Here is a 25,849-nt window from a genome sequence, read left to right as displayed (position 1 = left end):
CAATTTAATATTCCATTATTGCAAGGTCCTGTAATGGAAATGCTGAAGGTGATGGTCCTCTCTTCCGATGCAGTAAAATCTTTCTTTTAACGTTTTTCCATCGCTCGCATCGAGAAGTAGAAAACCAACGGACAACGTCTTTTATGACCGCAGAAACGGTAATAAGAAAAAAAACAAGCCTGGCGGGAGAAGATGCACGATGTATTAATTTTTATAGTGAAATCTTGCAATCAATGAAAAAAAAGCGTTCATGCACATTTTCCCCTTTAAAAAATTTTGTCAGGAATTCTTAGGTATGAGAAAGAGCCAAGTCTACAAGATTAGTTGTCCCTTTCAGAATTCATAAATGCAGACATAGATATAAAGAGATGAATGCATTTCTGCAGGTTCATGCAGAACGATTGTATGCATTACGCTGTTAGACTCCTTTTCTTTCTCAGCCAGGCTAGTTTTGTGACCACCACAGAGATCATGACACCATGTAGCTGTACTAAAGCGATAGATGAAGCAGTCATTATCACCGAACCTCAGTGAAAATTTTCGAGCCCAAGATAAAGATTCTTTGCTACTGCATATTAAAAATATTTTTATCCCTGCACGACTATTGGAGGCAGCGCAAATTTAATGTGGTCACCAGGGGCACACACAATAGTTAGTTGCCTCGATGCTCTTCTGTTTAACCTTTACGACCAAGCAAATGCAAGCGCATTATCAGCGAAACACACCAAAAAAAAAGAAACTGCTTAGACAAATTATGAAAAGGGAAAGAGTTTATTGCTCGGCCATTATCAGCAAAACTGACAAAGGCCTCGAACTCAGCTCTTCCTGTGGAATGTGCTTCGATCCTGATGTGGTGTGCAGAATGTAGGGAATTTCTGTAAAGTGCAAAAGATAAACATGTAGATAACCACCAACACAAAACACCCATAGCTGATTTCAAATAATAACCACAAACTACTTACACTTCTTCTTGCGGAGGAGGGTGGCGTAGCTCAGTGGGCTGCCAAGACCGTAGCCGTAGTTCAGGCCGTAGCCGAGGAGACCATGGCCGTAACCGTAGGAGCCAACACCGTAGCCGAGGGAGCCAATGCCGTATCCGTAGGCTGGGGCGGCATGGGCAAGGCCGTAGGTACCGTAAGTACCGTAGGTAGCGATGGCTGGGGCAGCGTGGACGGCAGTGACAGCTGGAGCAGCGTGAACGGTGGCCACAGCTGGGGCAGCGTGGACAGCGGTCACAGCTGGGGCAGCAGCGTAGGTGGCCACAGCTGGGGCAGCGTGGACGGCGGTGACAGCTGGGGCAGCATAGCTGGTGGCGACCCTGGTGACAGCAGGGGCAGCAGCGTAGGTGGCGACGGCTGGAGCAGCCTGGACAGCAGTGACAGCTGGGGCAGCATAGCTGGTGGCGACCCTGGTGATAGCTGGGGCAGCAGCGTAGGTGGCGACTGCTGGGGCAGCGTGGACAGCAGTGACAGCTGGGGCAGCATAGCTGGTGGCGACCCGGGTGACAGCTGGGGCAGCGGCGTAGGTGGCGATGGCTGGGGCAGCCTGGACAGCAGTGACAGCTGGGGCAGCATAGCTGGTGGCGACCCGGGTGACAGCTGGGGCAGCGGCGTAGGTGGCGACGGCTGGGGCAGCGTGAGCGACGGTGGCAACAGCTGGGGCAGCGTGAACGGCAGTCACGGCTGGAGCAGCGTGGTAGGTGGAGATAGTGCGGGAAACAGCTGGAGCAGCCACAGCATAGCTGGCAGGCCTGGCAATACCGTAACCGTAGCCAAGACCGTAGCCAGTCAGGCCGGAGTAGCCAATGCCGTGGGAGAGGCCGTAGTGGCTGATGCCGAGGCCGCCATAGCTGAGACCGGAATAGCCGAGGTTTCCGTAACCAAGGCCGTAGCCGAGGTTGCTGGCGAGGGTGTAGGCACCGGTGCCAAGGTGGCCAATCTGGCCAGCGAAGGCGCTGGCGGCCAGGGCGAGGACGATGCAGGCACGAAGCTGGGTGAAATAAATAGTTGCGTTTTGTTTAGCACGAAATACACACATTTCTGCGGCGAGAACGTTTGAACACGTACATGGGCGATTAACGGACAAAAGGTGCAATTACCACTGAATGTAATTGGTGTCATTTGAAGACATGAACCTCGCGTTATAAGCCTACATTGAAAACCGTGGAATAATGAAAACATAAAGGCTATCGGGTTGGACGTGCGTAAATTCAAGAAAATTTTTATAGTGCTTAGTTGTAACAACTGCAGGTGATAAAACAAAAATTCCCGTTTTTTGTACGAGCGGACGAGATGTCACTTTTACACAACCCATGCTTTCTAAATGTTTCGCGCATTCTTGGCAGGTCTGATTAGTCATCAGCGGTAATATTGGGTCGTTGCATTTTTTAAAATTAATATTTAGGACATCGTGGAAAGAAAACTCGTTTAAGTAGGTTTCGCTTCACCCTGGTTTTTGCGATTCTTTCGCGGTGATTTGGACCGTAGTATGCTTATAAATTACACGCTGCAGTGCTATGTAAAATAAGATTAAGTTTCTCTCCACCGCTCTGTTACGAATGGTGTGGCGGAGGATATCCGTTTCAACATGCCTTTTCTAACTGCGCATAGTCTAATCCCGTTGACTAACCGCTACTAAGAAGAATGAAATGAAGGATGTTTGCTAACCATTGTGAAGTTCCTAGTTCTTTGGAGAAGCAGAAGCTACTGATCTGCACCGTTGGCGCGGAAGCTTTTATACCCGATAGTTGGCTGCAAGAGCAGGCACTAACTGGCCTTAACAGTGGTTGGGGGAGGAGCCAGCCCGTTTTTCAACTAATCTTTAACCGCCGCCTCTGTTTGAAGCAGGCACTTTTCCGGAACACGCTCTAGCCTGTAGAGTATCTGTATTCCTCGCCATCACTGCTAACATTATTACTTTTTTTTTCTACTTGGTCGGTAGCCAGACGGATTCTCTCTGAATTTTTTCTTTAGTCTCGAGCTTTCGCGTTACACGTGCCAGAAGTAATACCGGAGTTACACGTATGCGACAATGTGTAATTAATATTCCGCTCTAGTTTTTACCGGTAGAACGCACGAACCTGTTAGAACTTGCTGTAATCGACTGCAGCTTTCTTTTGAGGTCACGGTATCTTTATGTGCTCCTTGAATTTATTTCAAGCGCTTCCTGTCGCTGAAACCTTCATATTTCCATTGCTGCTCTCGCGTATTTGCTGCAACTTAAAGACGAAAGAGAAGATTAATGCAGATTTGTTGGTTTCATCGTCATCATCATCATCAGCCTGACAACGCCCACTGCAGGGAAAAGGCGCCCTCCATATCTCTCGAATTAACCCTGTCCTGTTCCAGCTGAGGCCATCATATCTCCTCAAACTTCACAACCTCATCCTCTCACCTAATGTTCTGACGCCACTAACCATGCTTTCCTTTTCTTGCAATCCATTCTGCTACACTTAAGAATTTCACAGCGTCGTGGGTCACCTGTGGGTCACGTCATTTTTCATGCTGTGCGGCCACAAACGCTGGTTCACATGGTGAAGTTATGGGTCAGATCTTATTGTGAGGCCTATGAAGGAGGACCTACAAGTAAAAGCTGTCCTACAGCTGCATCGTGTGACGCGGTATTCATGGCCGCACAGCATAAATAAATTGCGAGACCCTACGGTGGCCCTCGCCGCATTGAACGTGTTATGAACCATCGCTTATCTTGCCTTCGCACTATGTGCCCTGCCCATGCCCATTTCTTCCTCTTCATTTCGACTAGGACGTCATTTTCCCACGTTTGTTCTCTTACTCACTAGACATTCCTCCTGTCACTTAACGTTGCACCTGCTAATTTCTTTTCCATGACTCGCCGCGTCGTCCTCAATTTAAGTTGGGTCCTTTCCGTTATCCTCCACTTTTCAGCTCCATAGGTGAGTACAGGTAAGATACAGGCGTTATACCCTTTTCTCTTGTGGGGTATTGGTAAACTTCCATTAATGATCGGAGAGAACCTCCTGTATGCGCTCCACCTCCTTCTTTTCCTTCTAGTCGTTTGGGTCCAGTGATTCGGATCTGCGGTCACTACCTGCCCCTATAAAACGTGTTCTCTTACCACGTACAGCACATCGCTACCAATTTTAAACAGCTTTTCCAATGAGAAGCTCCTGAACATTTAAATTAGTTTTGTGCATGGGAACTTTAAGACCCACCGTTTTGCTGTCCGTAACTAAGGTTATTAAGTATACTTTATTAAGGCGGAAGGCTTTAATGCCTCATCGTTGTAAGAAGTTGTCGACAGAAATGTTGCGCTTTTCAATTGGTTGAAATTGTCGTGACGCCACAGTGCGCGAATTTCAAACGGGGGGAATCGTACTTTGGATAGTAACCATGTAATGAATTAAAGGGATAGTATAGTGATGCTCCGAGTAAGTGGGACAGTTCGGTTAATTAACCAATTAGCCTAATCAACCTCTCTAGTCACACCAGAAAAATGAATAAAACTAATTAGGAAATCGGTCGATTTGGGGAATCGAACCAGGGTCTACGGAGTGCGAGACGAGCACGCTAACCACTACGCCAAGCCAGCCCTATGGTTTGGTATGAACAGAGGCACGTCTAGTGAATACGGTGTCTTCGTTCACTCCCATTACTCCCTTCCCTTACGGCGAGGTTAAGGTGTCCATTGAGATATGCGAGACAGATACATATCCTTTCCTCAACAACCAATTTACCGAGGAGCAAGGCGTAGGGCCGAACGGGCGATGGCGTTCTGTAGACTCCCTGGCAGCGTTACAATACGCTGTCGCATTCCACTCTTAGAGGCAAACCTTAACATCTTAACAACACATCAGTGACGCAAGCAGCAACACCGCGCTTTCGCCTCACCGCACCCCCCCCCCCCCCCCTTAATTTTTAACTCTTATCCCCATCTCTTTCTAATCCAGGCTTCTGAATACCTCCTGTTGAGATGAGATGAATAGCACTGGCGAGATCGTATCTTCCTGCCTGATGCTCTTTATTAGAATGTTCTCATTGGCTGACACCCTTCCCTATTGAAATTTTATTGCTGAATCTGTGGAGGAGTATGGTAGCTGTGCAGTAGGTATAAATATAATCCACTATTTTCACATGACACACATCTACACTATTATTCCGCAAAGGCTGCATGACTAATGAGGTTACGCCTGAGTCAAATGCTTTCTCGTAATCTATGAACGCTATATCTAGGGGTTGTTTTTATATTCAACCCATTTCTCTATGACCTGATTTTGGTCTATGGTGAATACGGTACATTGTCGTGTGTCCGTTACGAAAATCTGCTTTATCCTATGGCTGATGGGAGTTAAAGGTTTCCTTGACTTTATTCGCGATTACATCAGTAAGTACCTTATAGGCAACGGACAGTAAGCTGATCGCCCTATAATTTTTCAAGTCCATGACATCTCAGTTCTTGTGAATTAAGATATTGTTAACGTTCTTCCAAGCTTCTAGCACGCTTGAGCTCATTAGGTATTGCATATGGAGTGTGACCAGTCTCTCTAGAACAATCGACCCTCCGTCCTTCAAAATGTCGGCGGTTACCTCATCGTCACCAGATGCTTTCCCCCTTTGCATTCCTACTGAGGCTTTCTTTACTTCCTCTTTCCTTACTGGCGAGATGTCCCATTGCTGCGTGATACTGCCTTTCTCATTTACGCCCTGATTACTTTCGCCACTGTAAAGATTTCAGTACAAATCTGCGGTTACTTGAACTAACTTATCCATGCTGCTAATGCTGAAATGGGCCACGCTAGAAAAAAAAGGGGCTGCATTGCAATTGGTGTCATAGGATGAGCTGACCTGAGGTATTAACGCTAGGTTTTTTATCTTTTGTTTATTTTTTGGTTTTAGAGTATAAACAAAGATTGGTGAAGCGCATAGTTCGCAAGTCTAACCAATGGCGTAAAGAAACCTCCAGTCACGATGCTTGCTACATTATGATCAGCAATTCTACACAGTTATTTGGTGCAGAAAAGGCGGCTTTAAAGGGCGCTCAATACAAATTAAAGTTGCCGCAAATTTATATACTAACGAGTTATGAGAACAAAACGACCATCCTCACTAAAATCGGCACTTTACTACTTCAGAAGAGGGAGGAGTGGAATACAAGTATTGCCCCCATTGGTTGTATATTTAGATGCAGTGTCCACACCACGAACGTACCTTTTGCTGCCGCAGAAGCATCAGTATAACCAGAAAGAGGCATAAAATCTCTTTTTCCCGGCCGCGGGGGTTGAATTTCTTTGGAGGAGAAATTCTAGAGGCCCATGTACTGTGCGATGTCAGTGCACGTTAAAGAACCCCAGGTGGACGAAATTTCCGGAGCCCTTCGATAGGGCGTCTCTCATAGCCTGAGTCGCTTTGGGACGTTAAACACCATAAACCAACCGTAAACCAACCTCTTTTTGCTCAGAACAGAAACTGGATGAAGTAGCCCTCAGTGTCTTTTAAGGCCGGTGAAATTTCCAAGGCGACGAAGAATGCAGCGTTCCTTGGAAATTAATATGTGATTCAAAGTAGCCCCTTTTAGTGATCTGAAATCATGTCAAAGAACAGGCCATGCATCAGCCCTCAACTAGCTTTAACAGGAAACCCAGCTGGAATATTTCCAGTCGCCACTAAAGAAACCAAAAACAGCAAATTTAGTGCTGACATGGCAGTTACATAATCGCGTGCTCTATAGGTAGAAAAATTCGCAATCTACAAAGATATAGAGGGTTCGCTTACATATATGCCTCCTTTTTAGTAAATGTTTCCAAGATCTCTCTTTTTACCTTAACCTTGAACGGAATGCAATGGTAGTTTGTGAAAAGAATTTGTGGTATCCTTCTTTTTCTATTTTGTTTTTCTCTCTTCAATTCGGGATCTTTATAAATATTCTGAAAAGGCCAACCTGGTCCCCATTAAGCTCAGTTGCAGATAAGGTATGCCGGGTAACAACAGGAAAATATAGACTTAAGTTGACTGCATGAAAGACATTCCCCAGTATGGTTTCGAGGCCAGCTCATAGAAGGAGACATCCGCAGTTGTGTGATAAGGAATTTGCACTGCTAAACGAACACCCACTTTCTCTCGCCCGTTTCCTTTGAACTTGGGAGGGTGCATGGTTTTTTTGGGTGACTTCGCACACTGTGGAACCTCCGCTACCAGCCGCTTTTTTAGCTGGGTATAGTTCGCTCGATATCTGTTTGTGCTTGCGGTGCTATACGCAGTGCATAGATCAGCTGCTTTTTTGTTAATGATGGCCGGCGCTCACAGAGCCTCTTGCTGCTCGCAGTGTTTGACACGCCTTAGCCCTCGTCCGCTATCACTCGGCATTAGCAAAATAATCGTGGAACCAAACACACAGCAGACCGATGTGAAGTGGGACGCTTTCGAATGTGCACCTCTAAACGTTCGCAGTTAGAACATGCAGGGTAGGTGGCGGCCGCCTGAGCCTAGTGGCCTAAGGCACCGAGAAACGAAGTTTTTCTCCACAGCTGCTGGTTCGTGTCCCTCTCGAAGTTATACTCTGGAAGCTTTTTATGCGTAGCATATTGCAATCACTCAGTTGAGCCCTTGGGCGCGGCCGGGCAGCCACCAAACCACGTGACGTGATGTCACGTGGTTTGGTGACGTCACCTCACGTGGTGACGTGACGTCACCAAACCACAAAAAAAGAAAAAAGGAAAAGAAAGAAGAAAAAAAGGAAGAAGAAAAGAAAAAAGAAAAAAAAGGACGGCTGAGCATGGTGGCGGTTGCCACCGCCCCGTTTCAAAGGGGGCGCTCCTATCCATCCATCCATCCATACGCCACGGAGGGAAAGCTGGTGAGAAAATCGAGTGCCGCCAAGCAATACCTCGCGCAAAAAGACCGCGCAATATGCAACGCATTCTTGGCTTAACCAAGCTAAGCCTGGGAATTTTTTTTTGGTTGTGTGAAAGTCAAGCGGAAATTTTCGAATTGCTGAAGTTAAGTTCCAATGCATGCTCAGCTCTAGGTTCGCCGTGGTTTTCGGCCGATGTTCACCTTTCTTCCCCTACAATACCACCTTAAAGCATTTCATCCTTTAAGATTAACTGCCAAGGAAGACACAGTCTCGCGCTGACTTCGAACCTATCTGGGTGAGCAGCGACCGCATTAACGGACCAGCCAATCTGAGCCAAGCACATAAAACAATGATCGAAACTACACCAAGAATGCATCCTACGAACGAATTACCGTGGAAACTAGTTCTCTCATATTATATAACAACGAATTAAGTTTTTGATTTCATATTCATTCCTAATTTTTGATAGGTTTGTTTAATCGGTTAACATTCCTGCTTCAAATCAGAGTCTCTCTTTAAACTTGAAAGTTTCGATATCAAATACCTGACAGTACAAGGCGGCGCTCTTGAGTCACTGACAGCCTGCCTTAAGTGGTTATGATAATGGCCATGGTGCGGCAGTGTGACGTAAGACTAGAATTCCCAAAGGTGGTGCTCAGAAGTAAGAGACGGTATATCCTTCTTGGAGAGACGTAATGAAGAACTCTTCGAACAAAATAATTTAAGAACTGTTGCGTGATGTCACTGCAAGGAATAAGTACAAATAGGTTGCTTCTCTTTCATTTTTTACCTGTTTTCATTCCACTTTGCCTTTGCAAACAGTTTTTTTTTTTTAGCAAAGTTTACGCCAGCGTTACATATGTACTGCTGGCCACCGCTCTTGGAGCCTTCATGTAGAACTGAGTGCCGGACTGCCCTGTTACTTTGATCCGGTACATGCACCCGTGCTGAAGCGGGTGCACTAATGGTTTTAGCATTTTTGCAGTTGAAATATTTGTTATGCATGCAATTAAGTGGCGCGCTTTCATGCGCCAATTTTTGTTCTTTTTTTTAAAGTGCTAGTGCCGTACAAGATAGCAGTGATTTCCAAAAAAAATAAACCAAGGCCACGAATTTCCTCTTATGAAACGTGGTTGGTGCACAGAAGATGCTTTAAGCATATTTCACGCCCAGACAGCAGAAATGCCACTCTTTCTTTCGTAACAGCCGACAGAATACTTTTTTCCGCAAAAGAACACTGGCAAAGCAGCATAGTCTTTAGAGTGAAATCTAGAAAAGGTGTATGGTGCGGACGGAATTTAATTATACCAAGTATTTTTAAAATGTTTTTGTCCATCTCCAAATTACTAAACGACCGTTAATCTAATCAACTGTTAACTGACACGCCTTGCCCTCTCCTTTCAAGTGAGGACGCTGGATAATGAAGGCATAAGCTTTCTTTGCCGTTTCTAAACCTCCGGGCGGTTATGCCAAAGGAAAAAAAATGAAAGCCTTTGAACAAATGCAGCAAATTCATGTTTCATAGGCGAAGGTTACTATAAGAGGTACACCGCAGCCCGTAGCTGGATACAAAAGTGGGCGTAGAGGAGATTTCACTTTGACTCGCGGAAATCATCTCTGTCACATTGCCAATATGTGTGGCTACTAACAATTCTTTTTCCGAGAACATTATGGTAATTTTTTTTCTCCTTGGATAATCAATGCAAATCTTATCATCTACTGTAGTCCTTTAATCACCTCTTTCTCGTTTCTATTAGAGTACGCAGGTAGGAACCGGACTTGATTTGACCATTCAGCGTTCTCTAAGTTCACCTGCCCGTTTCCCTCAATGCCGATCCAAATATTACCATAATGGTCACCATTTCGAGATCAGCCGATACAGTGAGCGTGAGCCGGGACTGGGACATGACCGGTTTAATAAAACTGACTGGTTATACAGTCGCAGGAAGAAAACCTCACTTAAATTGCGCACACTGAACTAGCGCCGACAGACGGTGACTTACCAGGCGCTTCTGATCGTATCAAAAGCTGGTCGGTGCAAGTGGTATTCATGGAGGGTCCTCAGCATTAAAGGGATGTTAATATATTATACCACTCGAAGTGAATTTTGATGAAGGCGAAGCGCAAACGTATCCGTTCGCTTTGTGATGTCAGCGCGTTAAGAACATAAGGCAGTCTAAATTAGTACGGAGGTCATCACAACACCGTCTGTAGCAATCTATGCTTAGCTTCTGGGCGGTAAGCTGAAAAAAGCGGCGTTAATTTGCTTTCTTCTTGCCGGCCTGATATGTCATAATAGCAAAATATACATTTTTAGTACAGCGTACCGCGCAAGGGGGTTTCCGCACGCAAAGTGACTGTGTCAGATTAACCTATCTCATGTCAGCGGCACTTTTAGTGACCTTAACAGATACCGCATCCCTAGTACGTTAAATGCGGTGCCGCCATCTAATAGCAATGAATGAAAGCACTGTATCGCCAGACGGGGGGAAACATATTCTGTGTTCCTTACTAGGAAATGAGAGTGTTTTAGAAACCTTTTTTTCTTTGAACACCATAACGTGGACAATAATAAATAATAAGTCACAAATGTAGGAAACAGCATTTTTTATTATCGTCATCGTTATTCTCATCGTTATGCTGTTCCACAAAAATAACTGAAGTCACAAATGTGCGGGTTTGTTCAGGTTTGTGGGGGCATAAATCCCAAAGCTACGCAGGCTATAAGGGACGCCGTAGCGAAAGACTCCGGAACATTCTGGGGTTTTTTAAGGTGCACTGACATCGCACAGTACACGGGCCTCTAGAATTTCGTCTCCATTGAAATTCAGCCACCGAAGTCGGGATCCATCCCACCTCTTTCGGGCCAGCAGCCAAGCGCCGTAAGCACTGAGCCACCTTGACGACAAAAGACAAACGTAGGAAACTGCATGGGGAGGGGCGCGGGGTTTCTGTTGCAGCCAGAGTCTTCGCTTAGGCGAGAGCGGTTGTTGCGACCCGATTCTGTTCTTTCACTGTTTGCTCTTCATATCTTTAAACGCTCCTCTATCTGCACGTGGCAGCGGTGGTGGCTCAGCTCGAGCCAGTGGGTAGTGCCGCGTAATTTTCTTTTCATTTTTTTTTTCAATCGCAACAACACAGCATCTCCCGCTGTCGCTGCTATGACGAAGAAAGCTATGGCGTACCGGGCAAGTGCACAGGGCTTGGCGTCTGTAAAGTTGAGTAAGTTCCAGACACTGGATAGGCACCACGCCCACTGCAACCCTGGCAGGTTGGCAGTTGATGGTTGATCGCGAGAGTTTGCTCACCCAATGAACGCTACGGCCTAATGCTGCAGCGCCGTGTGTCTGCCATAACGTTGTCAGCGCTAACGCATGCAGCCCACATCTCTCATCACCCCGCGTGCCTCAAAAAGCAATTCTGGTGTCCACTGCCCGGTGGAGCCACTTACGCACGCTTTCTTTCCTTAAAATCATTAGAGTCTAAAGCGTTACCAACGCCAACGCCAATAAACGCCGACGGCTTATGGCTTCAGTGTCGCGTTTCTGCCACAGCACTGTCAATGACAACGCATGCAGCGCACATTTGTCACTACCACCACGTAGCTTAAAGCGCAGCTGTGTAGTCCATTGTCCCAGACTGCCGGTTATGCGCCTTTCCTTTGCTTCTGAATCTCCCGCTCTGCATCGGTTTCGCAGCTTAAAGCGCGACTAAGGTGTCTATTGTTCAAAGAGGGGCAAGTTAACTCCTTTCCGCTGCTTTTGAATGTGCCGCTCTTCAACGGTTTCGGAAAACGTGAGCAAGGTGCCCACTGTCCCAGGACCCAGTTATGCACTTCCCTCTGCTTTCTTTACCTTATGGCAACGTGGCATGGGCTTTTATTTATCAAGGGCAATGTAATGCAAACTTGTGGTCATGCCGAAACTACCTTTACCAAGCGTAGTGAAGCTGTCTCTTGAAACTTTCGAGGAAGCGGCTTTGCTGTGCCCGGCAGCTCTCAAACACTTCGACCTTTCTTTCTCGGGCAGCTGTCCGCACTGTGCGGAGAAGTCTTCGGACATGTACCACATGGCGTGGGCCTGCCGCTCCAACCCTGATATCCACCCTCAACCCAACGCAACCCGGGAGGACTGGGAGGCGACCCTGCTCGGCTGCTCTTACCTGCAGGCCCAACGGGCCTTGGTCGCACGAGCTCAGGCGGCGGCCGACGCCACTGGGTTCCCGAACTAGGGACCTCCACCTAGTACTTGTAAGGGCTGGCCCCCTCTGGGTCAGCGCAACCTCTTGAAGTTTGTGTGCACATAAATGTTTTCCACCACCACCGGCAACCGTAGTGGGCCATACCCTTCAATCCCTTGCTACTCTCCCTTTCCCCTCAGTTTTCTACTCAGAAGTGGCTGAGGAGGTAGCCATTGTCCTTGCGACTGCCCACACGGGAGAACTTTATATTCTCACAGATTCGAAAACTGTAATGCTAAATTTCGCTCGCGGGCCAGTTCATTTCCCTGCTATTTACATGCTGACCTCGCCCAGTGCGAACCCGACCCGCCACGAGGAGCTCCTCTGGGTGACTGCGCACTCAGGGAACCCCGGCAACGAGGCCGCCGATAGCTTAGCCTGAGCTCTGATATACCACGCACAGGCGGCCCCCGTGTCGGAGTTCTCCCGGGAGCGCATGCACACACGGGACCTACTGCTAGAAAAACTTGATGTCATGGGCTTTAGGGGTCCTTTTAAAGATTTGCTGAAAGAATATTTTTCTAATCGTGCTCAAGTTGTTGAAATAAGCGGGCATCGAAGTTCTGAATCATTTTTGTCGGCAGGTGTTCCACAGGGCTCTGTTTTATCGCCTTTGCTTTTCGATTTATTTGTAAATGATTTATCGAATGCTGTCGCAAAATGTTACATCTTTCAATACGCCGATGACACGTTATTGTTGTCAACAAATACTTCATTGCCTCTGGCCATGGAGGCTCTTAGAACAGATGTGGTGCATGTTATGAACTGGTTCTTAAATAATTCTATTGCAAATAATCAACAGAAAACTAAACTCATTTGTTTTCGTAATCCTCATAAAAAGCTTTCTTTTGTTGAGCCATTGTTTTTACATTCTTCGCATTTCCTTAATTGTTCTTGCATTCCAATTAATTTTTCAAATAGTGTCAAGTACCTTGGTATACTTTTTGACAGTAATATGTCTTGGAACAGTCATCTTACCCTAGTATGCAACAAGCTTCGTGGTTTATCATGTGTACTATACAATGTTCGTTATTTATTACCTTTTCAGACTCGCAAGCTTATTGCACATGCTCTCATTTATGGGACTCTCAGATATGGAGTCACTGTTTATTATCATTGCTCAAAGACTTGGCGAATGAAAGTAAATGCGATACTAAAGAACATCCTTCGATCCGTGGCATACAACACAAATGCTTCACCTGATTGCAATTTGTTTTCGCTTTTACAGCTGCCCTCTTTTGATGCCCTCTTCCATCATGTAGTCATTCGTGCTCACTTTTGGGAGAGTACATTTTTGGTGCCTTTCATTCCTGTTCGTCCTTTTCGACATCATCCCCGTTTTACGGTACCTCGCTGCTACATTCACTATGGCCACTTCACTCGTAATTATTACATACCAAAAATGTTTAATTCTCTGACTGATTCAATCTTTTCAGTTTCTTCGTTGTCTCTATTAAAGAACTTCTTAAAAACACATATGTCGGTAACCTATACTGTTTCTTTGTTCTTGTTTGCCTTAGGTATTGCGGTTTATCATTGTTTGCTTGCTTTGTAACACCTATTGTTTAATATATCTGTCTTTCATCGATTGCCGAGTACTGCCCTACAAGCCTTTATGGCTTGGGCAGACTTGTCTTAAAGATTGTATTCTGTTCTCTGAAAATAAAGGTGCTTATTATTATTAAAAAAAAAATTCAGTAGGCTGATTCAGGCTCACCGAGCCGAGCGACAGCTCCACGCACCACCACACTCCGCACTTGATAATTACCAGCAAACCCTACGGTGCCGCCTCCAGGCGCGAACCCTCCCATCCCCTTATACTAGGTCCCGCTACCACTAAACACTTACAAACCCTACTTGCACCCTCTGCAACCACTCCACCGCCACCCTTGCCCACATTCTATTCCAATGCCCGGCGGATCCTCTTCAGCAGCGCCTGGCGCACCTCACACAGCTGGAAGTACTGGGGACACTACTACGCTCTGAGGACCCGGTCTGGCAGAAGACCGCCGCGGACCGGGCTGCCGACGTCATAGGCCGCAGGAACATGAACGTTTGAGTGTAGTGGGGCCGTGCGGGGGCCCAGGGGCCTGTGTGTCCCAAACACCTTTGTTAAAATAAAAGTTTTTACCACCACCACCTGTCTCACAGCTCATGAGTGGACTGTGCGCTCGCAATATGATTGAACTCCATCTACCCTCTGTGTTACGCAGAGACATTGTGCGCCATGTAGCTCATACTCAACCTAGATTATTGGTGACGCATAGCAGACGGATTGCTTTATGCAGAGTTGACACCACGAGCTGATATCTGTGTTAAATCGCTCGAGTCGCAGACAATAAAAACTTTAATTTTTCTTCCTCCCTTACTGCGTTACATTCATAAAGCCGTAGTTCAGAGGTAAGCAATCTGTATGCGGAACGTGCACTTCATTATGCGAGCAAAATATGGAATATAGTAGTCTTCCGTGTGCACAGCGATATCTCGAGGCCGAACTAGTACGTTTTGCCAATTTTGCGCATTTTGAATGCGACTTGAGTTGCCTAACCGAAGCGTGATTGCGTTAGCCAATTCAAAGTTGTCACTTTTTCGTTTAGCGCTCGGTTAAAGGTGCAAAACACTGCTATAACCCGTCTATTTTATGCAAGTGAGTAAGACGTTAATGTCTTTTTTTTCTCAGGAAGGCATGTCCAACGCTGCGAGACACGTACGAGATGAGTATATTTTAATTTTTCGCGATAGTGTTCTGGCATGACCTCTGCAGAAACGTAGTTTCTGAAGCAACCTGAAGCACGACTGCTTCAAAATGCGAGCCAAGGATAACAAAAGAAGTAAATGGAGACCTTTCTGAGAACGCTAAAAAATGCGAATATATAACAGCACGCACTAAGTGCGGACCCGTAAGGATTTCTTTTAAGAAAGTCGGCTATCACGCACGCATCATTGCAGATTTGTGAAGCGGAACCGGTCGCGCGTAGAAGGGATGAAATGAGAATGTAGGAAGCGCTTGCTGCTGCAGCGTGCGAGAATTCAACTTGGTTGCTCAGTGCCTTTAACATTTAGGCCCTCAGCGCTACGTCGCGCGTTGCAATCCAGGTCCGCGGGGCCCGCATTCCTGAGGTGACGAAGTGCGAAACTTCTCGTGTACTGTGTGATCGCATATTACATGAAGGACCCTGGCTGGTGGCAATAAATCGGGTGGCCTTCACCACTGAAGCTTTTCCCCTTGCTCCTTCTGCCTCCTCGTTTATACCTCCACTAACGACAAACTTCCGGGGTCCACCGAGAGACAAAGACAACGACTGCGCATTTCCTTTCCCATAAACCAACTCGATTTTAAATAAGTGTCACACGCCAGGCCTGAGGGGACCAGAAAACGTTTCATATCTTATGCGTTCATGGCGCAGGGGCCCCCTTCCGGTCCATAGGAGCCAAGCTCTACGCACGGGTGAACGTAATACGACGCGTAAACCAATTTTTGTTTACCGATAGGCCTCAAGAGAAAACTATACAGCAGCTGTATCTTACCGCTACTCACCTATCGTTCAGAAACGTGGAGGCTAACGCAAAGGGTTCAGCGTAACTTGAGAACAATGCAGCGATTATGGAAAGAAAAATACTTAATGGATCAGAAGCGGGTGGAGTGGGTGATTGAGCCGACACGGGTTAATGACATCCTAGCCGAAATCAAGACGAAGAATTGTGCTTGGGCAGGGCATGAAATGCGAAGGCAAGATAACCGCTGGTCCTTAAGGGTAACGGAGTGGATTCCAGGAGAAGCCAAGCGTAGCAGAGGGTGGCAGAAAGTTAGGTGGGCGGATGAGATTAAGAAGTTTGCGGGGATACGGTGGCCTCAACTTGCAAAGGACAGGTTCAATTGGAGAGACATGGCAGAGGCCTTTGCCCGGCAGTGGGCGCAGTCAAGCTGACGGTGATGATAATATTCAGACCAGGAGTAAAGACATAGGGTACGAGGCACTGACAGTTGTGCCTTCTTCCATGGCTTATTTTCATCCACCATCTGCGCAGGTTGGGCAGAGAAAGAATTCTACTAGGATCTCACGAATTCATTAAGGTTTTAACTATTAGACTCAAGTCAAAATTGTTGCACAACAATAAAAGACCAATGATGGTTGGTTTGGTTTATGGGGTTTAACGTCCCAAAGCGACTGAGGCTATGAGAGACGCCGTAGTGGAGGGCTCCGGAAATTTCGACCACCTGGGGTTCTTTAACGTGCACTGACATCGCACAGTACACGGGCCTCTAGAACTTCTCCTCCAAAGAAATTCCAGCCGTCGCGGCCGGGATCGAACCCGCGTTTTTGGGACCGCAGCCGAAAAAAAAAAAGACCAATGAGGCGGACTAAGAGCACACAATAACAAACTAGACAGGCTGGGAAGCATGGGAAATTAGTTCGCTGTTATTTTGTTTTATTTCCTCTTGCTTTTGCACGCATGTAAAGGCTTCTATTCTTGGAGGCTTGAAAACACAAACGATTTCAACATAGTGCCCATCTAGTTTATCTTCATTTGAGTGGAGCGTGTATAGTTCGCGCTGTTGTAGTTTATTTAGCAACCAGCGCTGATTAGCCCAAAAACTTTATTTCTTTGTGGTCCCCGAACTCAATTGCAAACTAAAGCAATTTTTGCATCTTAGTTGTTTCTGACAAGGTAATTCACCAGAAGCCGGGAATCCTTGTAGCCTTTTGAAACTGTGAAAATCAGTAGCTGTGTTCACCGAAAGGAATGACAGTGAATACCGCGCGAGGATTTATCTAGATTATTTACTTAGCGATGCTTGCATCCTTTAATCAGACACTGTGCGCAACTTGCAAAATAATAAGAGCAGATTACCAGGTTCTAACGACAGAGAAATTGGTTTTCTTATAGAGGAGACATTTGTCAGGGAAAAACGGAAATAAAACTGAAGCGATGGAATCGCAACTGCAACTGTTGGCTCTTTTCACAAGTAAACGACGTGAGTGCTTTTCCTTTTTTCACCCATGTTTGAAGGTATACACTCTCGCTTCGCATTTTTGACGCCGGTAACGGAGTCCCCAATCCACCAGACGTTATCGTCAACGGCACGACGTCATCATAATTCATGGTGCTCAGATACTGAACACCAGTGTTCTCATTTGGTGGTGATAGCAGGCAGGAAGAACGGACGGCAGGCTGACGAGCAGTGCAAACAGAAAATATTTAGCCGTCGAATATTTGGTTTAAGACGTTCCAGATAACGACTCTTTAAGATGCGGGCAGCTGCGCCGCCAGGAGAATGAACCGGCAACAAGGCCATGCGAAATAGATGGCAGTTCTGCGGAAGCCTGCTGGTTAATGAGTCAGAAACAGCTGCCCTACAGTAATACTAAGGCGTCGAGTACTTCGCGCTTCCACGCATTGCTACCGCATCGTCTTGGTTCTAGGGCACATAGCTTTGCCCGGCAATGAGCGCGCGCACAGGCACCTTGTAACCCCAAATCTTGCATGCTAGCCACCATCTCCTCCGTTCCTCGACTAACCTCCGAACTCTAGTATCAACGCAGGCAATCTGACCCTCTATACATGGTGTGATGAGCAACCTATCCTCAAAGCTACTAGAGCCGCGAGGGAACACCCCCTAAGACTCAGGTCATTCTTCATAATAATGAATGAATGAATGAATGAATGAATGAATGAATGAATGAATGAATGAATGAATGAATGAATGAATGAACTGGCAGTTAATTAGGTCGTTTGAGTATGAGCTTTTTCTGGACCGCCACTCACGAGACATCGCAGGGAGCGCTTGCCTACTGAATTAGCCATAGGCATCTTTAACAAGCAGTGCCCCTTGTTGCCGTTATTGGAGTACCGAGAGCCCGCTGATCGCCAGTGCGCACGCACTGACTGCTCCTGACACGACAGGCTTGCGTGTGTCTATTGGGTACCTGCGCCATCTGGCTGCCTCAAGGCGATCTGCAAGTGTGCACATACAGCGCGCGTGCTCCCGGTACTAAGTAACAGTAATACGCCACACGCTGTAATTAAGGTAACTGTTGTGCATGGAAGTTCTATTCATTACCATTTTCGCTTTTTCTTTCCTTTGCAACATTAAGAATGCATGGCTTCACCAACGTATTTTCGTTATTTTTTTCCTTAAGCTCGGGAGGGATTTAGCTTTCCTTAAACACACATTTTAACACACTTTGTATTGTGTATAAAACAGCACCAAATTGTGCGTGTGTGTGTGTGTGTGTGTGTGTGTGTGTGTGTGTGTGTGTGTGTGTGTGTGTGTGTGTGTGTGTGTGTGTGTGTGTGTGTGTGTGTGTGTGTGTGTGAGGGGGGGGGGGGAGACACCCAAACCCCGCCTTAAGGATATGACACGATGGAGTAATGCGTTCATTCTCTTATATACAGAAGGTCATTCTCTACATCACATTCATTGATCCCTGGGAACCCTCATACCTCTCTTGGCGCAATGGTGCAATGTTTAAGCGTTCTGCCACTGGCCTGCGATGGCAGGTGATTCCAGCGATGGGCCTTCTGCTCAGGTTGCTCTTCCTGAGTGACCAACCCTTAATTTAACCCCGACCTGCCACGGTCGCCAGTTTGCTCGTAATCCGGCGGTTGTGACGACGCCGCAAGCACACGTGCCCTAGGTGGCCCATCAGCCACCTAAGTTCTACTCTGGGGACGAACTGCCACACTCACACTCAAGACTTCTCGCTCACAGTGCCGACTACGCCGACACAGGGTTTTATGGTGAACGGGGCATTTAACGCTATCACGTTAAAAGGGACGAGCTACAGAAATGGCACGTAAGAGCACTTGTTATTAAGTGTGTGAACTTATGGCAAGAGCGCGTTAAATGCATGTCGACCAGGCACGTTCTGAAGCGAGAAAACGTTAACATCTCCAAAGCACCAACCCGAAGGTTCCTCAGTGATAAATTTAGTTACGCCATCTTGTGGGCAGACCATTAAATAGAAGGTTTACTGTACGCATGATGCTTCTTTATGCGAGATAACCAAGACCTCAGTGATTTTCCTCTTTCATAACTAGGGGTAACCCTTGAGAATGGCGCGCCGTTAAAGAATACACAATATCTCTTGCGGGTTTTAAACTGGAGTGCTAGCTAGGACACCATGCGATTTTCCAAAGAAGTGTGCACTATCCCAAACAATCCCGAGTGCCGCAGCACTACACGTACTTTGTAGTCACAGCTTCGAGTGAACAAAATAATCATATCAAGCAATATCCTGGATGACACACTTACTGAAGGGAAAGGAGGAAAAAATAAAAACATGCGTCTGGCATACTAAACGAAAGTTCTGTAGTGTAAAACGTATGGGACGACATGAAGAACCCACACACCCGGAACGCTGACTTCCATATGATTTTATATTGAGTCGTAAAATTGCGTAGTGCTAACGCTACATTGCGTATACAGCGAAATTCAACACGAACTTTAAGCCATATAGTGCGTGTGGTGCATATTCTCGATGTTTCGCGATTTCAGGCATCGCCTGATAGTTTACTCCATAGTGTATTATATCGCATGCATGATTTGGCGCTGAGCTCTCGTGGAGTCTTGCGATTTATGCAGCAGTGTGCATGTTAGCGGTCGCACGCAGTATAGGGTGGCGTGAACACTACTACAACTGTGAAATTTTCATGAAACATTTTTTCACAGTGCCATCGTCTTCTTACATTACAATGTTGTTTCACGAGTCGCTTGAATAGTCTGTTACTACTGCTTGACGCTTCTATTAACGCGCAGTTACGACTGGTGGTGATAGCAGCTTCCCCAGCGCTTCCTCTTATCCGCGGCTTGGTGCTAAGTACGAGCCGCTGCCGGCAAGTTGCCACACAAAGCGGCAGTGCGCAATGAAGCTGGTTGCGCAACCCGCACGCTAACACGCAGAATCTCTCTCTCTCTCTCTCAGCATTAGCGACGTCACCGCCATCCATCAGACGCGGTGTCTAAAGGCGCCAGATCTCATGGTTGAGGTCACGTGATAGCTGTGACAGGAAGAAACCTTTTCCGGAGTAAAATGTAGCTAAAGCTGGGGCTGTAAAACAAACTTATGCTCCTATCACATGGGCGTTTCGAAGGCCTTTAAAACGGTGCTCTATCGATTTAAAGGCCAACTGAACGCTGCTACACGGGCAGCTCCGATGGCCATCACGTCAGCACTGGCCACTGCGGCACCACAGCACCTCTGTGTGAGATGAAACTTCTCGACGGCGATTTAGGTTGCGTGTAGCAGCGGCGCAAATACTTTGAGTTCATTAGCAGTTGAGAATCTTTGCGGCTGTAGACTTAATAGCCATTGAAATTGCCCATGCAACGTTGGCTATTTCTGGGTCAGGTCTCTTTAAACCTGTTAAATCTGGGCCAGGTCTGGACCACCTTCTTCTCCTCTGTCAGATACGACCCATATTGTACACATACCGTCGTCCATCCCTTCCGCGGTCCTACTAGCAAAGTTTCGTTGGGGCAAAGGCGCGAAGTTCCGAAGGAACGCGTCGGAGACCGTGACTGGTATATTAACAGAACAGGCAGAGGAAATATATCCTGCACTGTCGAGAATGTGGCGGCGCACCGGGCTTCCCGGGTGCTCCGTAATAAGCAGGCACCGTGGCGGGAGCGTCAGAGGGATTGTAGAAGCAGCGGGGATGTTCAAAATAAAAGCTCTTTCTGCCCCTCCATTGCCGTAAGAAAAAGCGGGAAACAAGTTATTGCAAACAACTTTACCTCCGTCAGTATTTTGTTGACTCTTTGACGCGAAACGCAATTGAAATACGACAAAGCACGAGAGAGGACAGACGAAGTACTATCATGAGCGATTAACTGCTTTTACTAAGAGCTGTCGCTAAGTTGCGCGCGTAACAAAGCAGAGTGTTGTTGCTGCGTAGATTTTCTTTTCTTGTTTTTGCTGGCTCTTTTATGTAAATGTGAGCCTCTCTCGGTAACTCTCTGCTGTTAGTTGTCTTTTTTCTGTATTTCAGTGGATGGTCCCAAATTACGGATTGTTACCAACATTGATTCCTCTAAAAAATTAGGCGTAATTCACCTACCAAGTGCAGAAGAGGACGACGGCAAGCACCATTTGTCTAACTGCTGCCTGTATTTTTCTCCTCTCTGCAGTCAACCAATTCTTGTTATTAACCAGCTTTATTACCATCTTTTGAAAAGCCAAATTTGATTTGTAAGTAAGCACTTGCGCTAACTGTTCTTTGTGTCGTGCATTGATTACCTGCACTGTAGAACGATCATGGATAGCCGACTAGCTCACACCCGTGCTCTTGTGGCAGCACACAGACATTGCTTAGTGGAAGGAAGATAAATGCCGAAGTTCTGGGTAAACTGATACACCTTTCGTTATCTTACTCTTGTTTGTTCGCCATATGCTCCTAGCGACAAGTTCGCGATATGTGATTTCATATTGCGTTGGAAAGAACACGCAGGTAACCGCTGCGATTGACCACAAGCTGGTTCGCGGTGCAGTAAAGGAAATGTTCATGGGCCGGTTGCACTGCCGGGAAAAGTCTGACGTGAATGGCCGCTTTGCCATTTCCTGTGTAAAATTCCTGCCTGCACTGTCTCTCAGCGGGGATCAGCACTCTCATGTACGAGTAATGAAATAAGGTTTTATACTCATAAAAATCCAAACTCCCTGGGGTATTGGAGTGTCTGGCGACGACGACCTCACATGATGGAGCACAGAATTATCATCTTTAAAATCTAGAATTTCTCCCCTGTAAGACGAAGCCGCTATCAATGCATTTAGGATGGCAACATACCTTTGTCTACTTGCTACTGTATTCTAAAGGAATTTAGCAATGCGGCTGTTACGTTCTTGTCAAACGTAACCGAGTAACGGTACTTGCCTCGCAGCCGCATCGTGGAAGGTTTAGGGCACCCAAAAATAGCCAAAAGGCTGGGAACGTGGGTACAAGGGTTCTTCTTAGGTTAAACAGATTAAGAGAATAAAGCCGCCATAATTGATTTACGACACAGCTGAGAAACGAACTGCATTGCCTGGATACTTTCGCAATAGACGGTAGCTAATTTCGTTACTGCGAGGCGAAACACTCGACACCTAAGTTTGGGACTAAAGCAGTCTCAGCTCAGTGAAACCGATACGATTTCTGAACAATCTACCAATCACAGCAGTGTAACCAAAAGAAAAACAGGTGCATAAAAAGACCTAAGATTATTGATGGAGATATCGCGACAATATATCACTGTTATTCCAACACACCTTTCGACTCCGTCATATGGAACTAAACAGCTGCTAGATCGCAGAAGCAGAGTCGATAAATCAGCGGCACACCTATCCGCACGGCCCTTTGCCAACGTGCGCCAGAGAGAGCGTTCTACGTGGAACCCCGCCACAAAAGGCCTTCGGCGCACCTCTGGAAAAGTGTGTAGGTTGATCGCTCGGTCCTAGTTATGCGCCCCACCGTACACTGGCCGATTGCACCTAACTGCAGTGGCAATCCGTCGTACAGAGGAGAGCAAGCCTTCTGGCGTGACTTCTTCGACACGGAGAGCTTTATGCTCACGTTGTGATTTCGGGAGATGAAATGGGTTTACTGTAGAGTCTTAAGAGTGTCCTGCTGTGAATTCCGTTCTGAATTCCGTACTGCTTCTGTTCTGGGAAGGAGTAGTGGCTTAAGGAGCATATATTGAACCCACTGCCCACCGGAATACGTAGTGACCTTTGTAAGCCCCTTCATTAAGGTTTCACGCAGTAGAGCCGGAGCCAGTAGAAACGACGAAGATATAGAGTTGAAAGACAAACTGTTTATTCTTCGACCATCACTCCAGATGATCGAAGCAACAAAATTTCTTCGAGCGTTGTAAGACAAGTTCGATCGGGTCTTTTGTTGAAGGATAGAATTTCTGGAACGAAAAAATAAGGTTATATTAAAGATTAGACAATCGCCCCTTTAAAAAAAATAAGATGAAATTTGTAACATAAGCTGGTGTAGGCAAGGGCACTTACACTTCTTCTTGCGGAGGAGAGTGGCGTACTGGAATGGAGAGCCAAGGCCGTAGCCGTAGTTGAGGCCGTAGCCGAGAAGACCGTGGCCGAAGCCGTAGTGGCCGACACCGTAGCCGAGGGAGCCGACACCGTAGCCGTACACTGGGGCAGCGTGGGCAAAACCGTAGCCGGCAACAACTGGAGCGGCGTGAGCGACGGTGGCAACAGCAGGGGCGTGGTGCACGGTAGTGGTGGCGATGGCTGGGGCAGCGTGAACGGCAGCAACGGCAGGGGCAGCGTAGGTGGTGATGGCTGGGGCAGCGGCGACAACTGGAGCGGACTGCACAACCCTGGTCACAGCTGGAGCAGCGTAGGCAACCCTAGCGACAGCTGGGGCAGCGGCGTAGGTGGCGATAGCTGGAGCAGCAGCGACAACTGGTGCGGAGTGCACAACCTTGGACACAGCTGGAGCAGCATAGGTGGTGGCAACCCTGGTGACAGCTGGGGCAGCGGCGTAGGTGGCGACGGCTGGGGCAGCATGCACGGCAGTCACGGCTGGTGCAGCGTGAACGGCAGCCACAGCTGGGGCAGCGTGGTAGGTGGCGACGGTACGAGCAACAGCTGGAGCAGCGACAGCGTAGGAGGCAACTGGAGCGTATCCGTAACCGTAGCCAAGACCGTAGCCGGTCAGGCCGGAGTAGCCAATACCGTGAGAAAGGCCGTAGTGAGTCAAACCAAGGCCGCCATAGCTGAGACCAGCGTAGCCGAGGTTACCGTAGCCGAGGCCGTAGCCGAGACCGAGGCCATAGCCGCCTGCGACGTGACCAGCAAGGGCGCTGGTGGCCAGGGCAAGGACGATGCAGGCACGAAGCTGAATAAAAAACGCATATTAGTAAGGGAAACCCAGAGTGTAAATGTAATTTTCCGTAAATGTAGTTGATGCACGTTTTTGGGTTTTTAGCGCTGTCTTCAGTTATGACAATCCTAGTATTCTCGACTTATTGTGAAGATTTCTGCCTCTAAGGGTTGCAAAGAGCAAAATCTTTGCTGAAGCTATGTGTATCTCTGATCGCCTTTCTTTGCGTGATCTTGAGTTCTTAGGTTAACTGACTGGATTATTTCAATAAGTGTGATGGGATTGCCTTAAAGTCCATTTAGATCATATCTGTACTTCCCACGAAAGTTTGCAAGAAATGCGTTTTGGTTCTTTTCTACGCTATTCAGGGCATATATTCCTATGACTGACCTTCAAAAGCAAAGCTACAGTGGGTACAAAAGAGTTCACGTCGTTCATATACTAAATTTCGATTTATGATTGGCGCCAAGCAAAGTGCGTTGATGGGTTACTCGTGCGCTTTTTTTCTGCACAAAAGTCTACAGCTGAGGCATGGAAGACCTTAAAAAACCATGGTTGGACTTTCTTGAAAACGATCTCCGCGTAAAATGGCGTCTCGTTTGCCACTAAACGTCAGAAAATGTGCCTCACAACACTTACCATGTTGTCGGAGCTAATCCTTAGGAGGAGCAAACGCTTCTGACCGCCGTGGGGCAGGGAGCGGCTTTTATAGCTGAAAGTTGGCTGCGAGAAAAGCCACGAACCGGCCGCAGCAGCAGGGGAGGAGGGTGAAAACGCCCACTCTTAATATTCATCTTTGAGCGTCGCCAAAAAAGTGAAGGAGGCCTGTTTGCGCAACCAATTAGACCGTTAACGTCGGCCATTTTCCTGGCGGTCCTCACCGTTCTTGCACTGCGCGAAGGTCGGCTTGGGAGGGCGAAGGAAGCTTTTCATTGCTGTGTTGTTTCAGAGCTGTTGTGGTATCGGTCGCGCCAGTGCCAGGCAGGAGAGGCTGGTGGTTCGGCGCGTCAGGAATGGTCAATTAGGCATTCGATGTAAGCTACCGCCACGCATCGCTGCGCTTCACCTCCGCTGCAAATACAGTAGAATTCAGATGAGCCCCTTACCGGCCGACCATCTGCGCGTACAAGCCAGTGCCATGTGCCACCCAGTGTCCAGACGTCAAGACCTCTTTTTTTAGCTTGCCGACAAGAATCACTCAGCGCCATGCGACCAGGACGGGCTGGAAAGTATTTTATCGCTTTTAGGAGCCTGACGAGGAAAAAGTGCCGTGCATAGAAATTGAGAGATATCGATATGGTCTTGTTTTGCATCCCAGAGACGACCCTCTGTTTGGTGCTTAAAATTGCCCTTGGGTTTCAAGGACGCTAATATTTTTTGTGGCGCTCGTGTGGTGTTCCATTTTAGGGGATTCCCGTGAAAGCCGGTTGCAGATAGCATCGGGCTCATCAGCGAAGCCTTCAGGAATACAGAATCGCGTTTCCATGCGGTGCAGGCTTTTTTTTTTAACTTTGTTATGGGTCCTACAATATTCGCTCCCATGCCAGAGGCGATGTAAGTCCTTAGGCTAACTTTCTGTGTTGATTAAAATGGTTTCTGTGAAGATTATATAATTTGCGTTATGAACCATGTAACGACGCCATTAAGGGTGCCTAAGTGGAAGCTTGGTCGCAACTATGCTGCTATATATACTGGGAGCTGATCCTGCACCTGACGTTCAGTGTTGAAAACGGTGTTTTGCGTTGTAGCAAACAAAGCACACATAGAAAGCTTTTTTCCCTAAATATTTCAAGTAAGAAGAGTGGAATAGGAATTCAAAGCTTGAGCAGGAGAACAAATTACTGTGGACAAGTGATATTGGAACGGGGCAGGGAGGCAGTGCCGTTAACGTACACTAGATCCTTTTAATTCACTTATTGGCCCACGCAGTTAAGATCCTGAGCAGAGC

General features: G+C 47.1%; 1 protein-coding gene across 1 annotated transcript; it reads right to left on the bottom strand.

Annotated features, from left to right (window-relative positions):
- Window positions 1–954: 954 nt before the first annotated feature.
- Window positions 955–24,565, bottom strand: LOC149363384 (uncharacterized). The gene is made up of 5 exons (XM_089568506.1): window positions 24,541–24,565; window positions 23,067–23,916; window positions 17,924–18,027; window positions 2,667–2,702; window positions 955–1,989 (listed from the first exon to the last, which is right to left on the bottom strand). Exons 1-5 carry the CDS (start codon window positions 24,541–24,543, stop codon window positions 955–957), a joined length of 2,028 nt encoding a protein of 675 aa, XP_089424632.1. The 5' UTR covers window positions 24,544–24,565.
- Between the last annotated feature and the right edge of the window lie 1,284 nt (window positions 24,566–25,849).

Source organism: Amblyomma mixtum, chromosome 2 (genome assembly GCF_055824585.1).
Source record: "Amblyomma mixtum isolate Tamu chromosome 2, ASM5582458v1, whole genome shotgun sequence".
Lineage (NCBI taxonomy): Eukaryota > Metazoa > Arthropoda > Arachnida > Ixodida > Ixodidae > Amblyomma > Amblyomma mixtum.
The sequence above is the reverse complement of the archived record's forward strand: the minus strand, read 5'-3'. Positions and strand labels throughout refer to the sequence as shown.

Excerpts from the sequence above, each read along its gene's own strand:
- LOC149363384 (XM_089568506.1), bottom strand. Across the intron at positions 18,028-23,066 it reads TCTCCTCCGCAAGAAGAAGT|ATCGCCTTGAGGCAGCCAGA; the intron begins GTAAGTGCCCTT and ends GCACACTTGCAG. Across the intron at positions 2,703-17,923 it reads TGGCGATCAGCGGGCTCTCG|CTTCTGCTTCTCCAAAGAAC; the intron begins GTACTCCAATAA and ends GCAGATCAGTAG.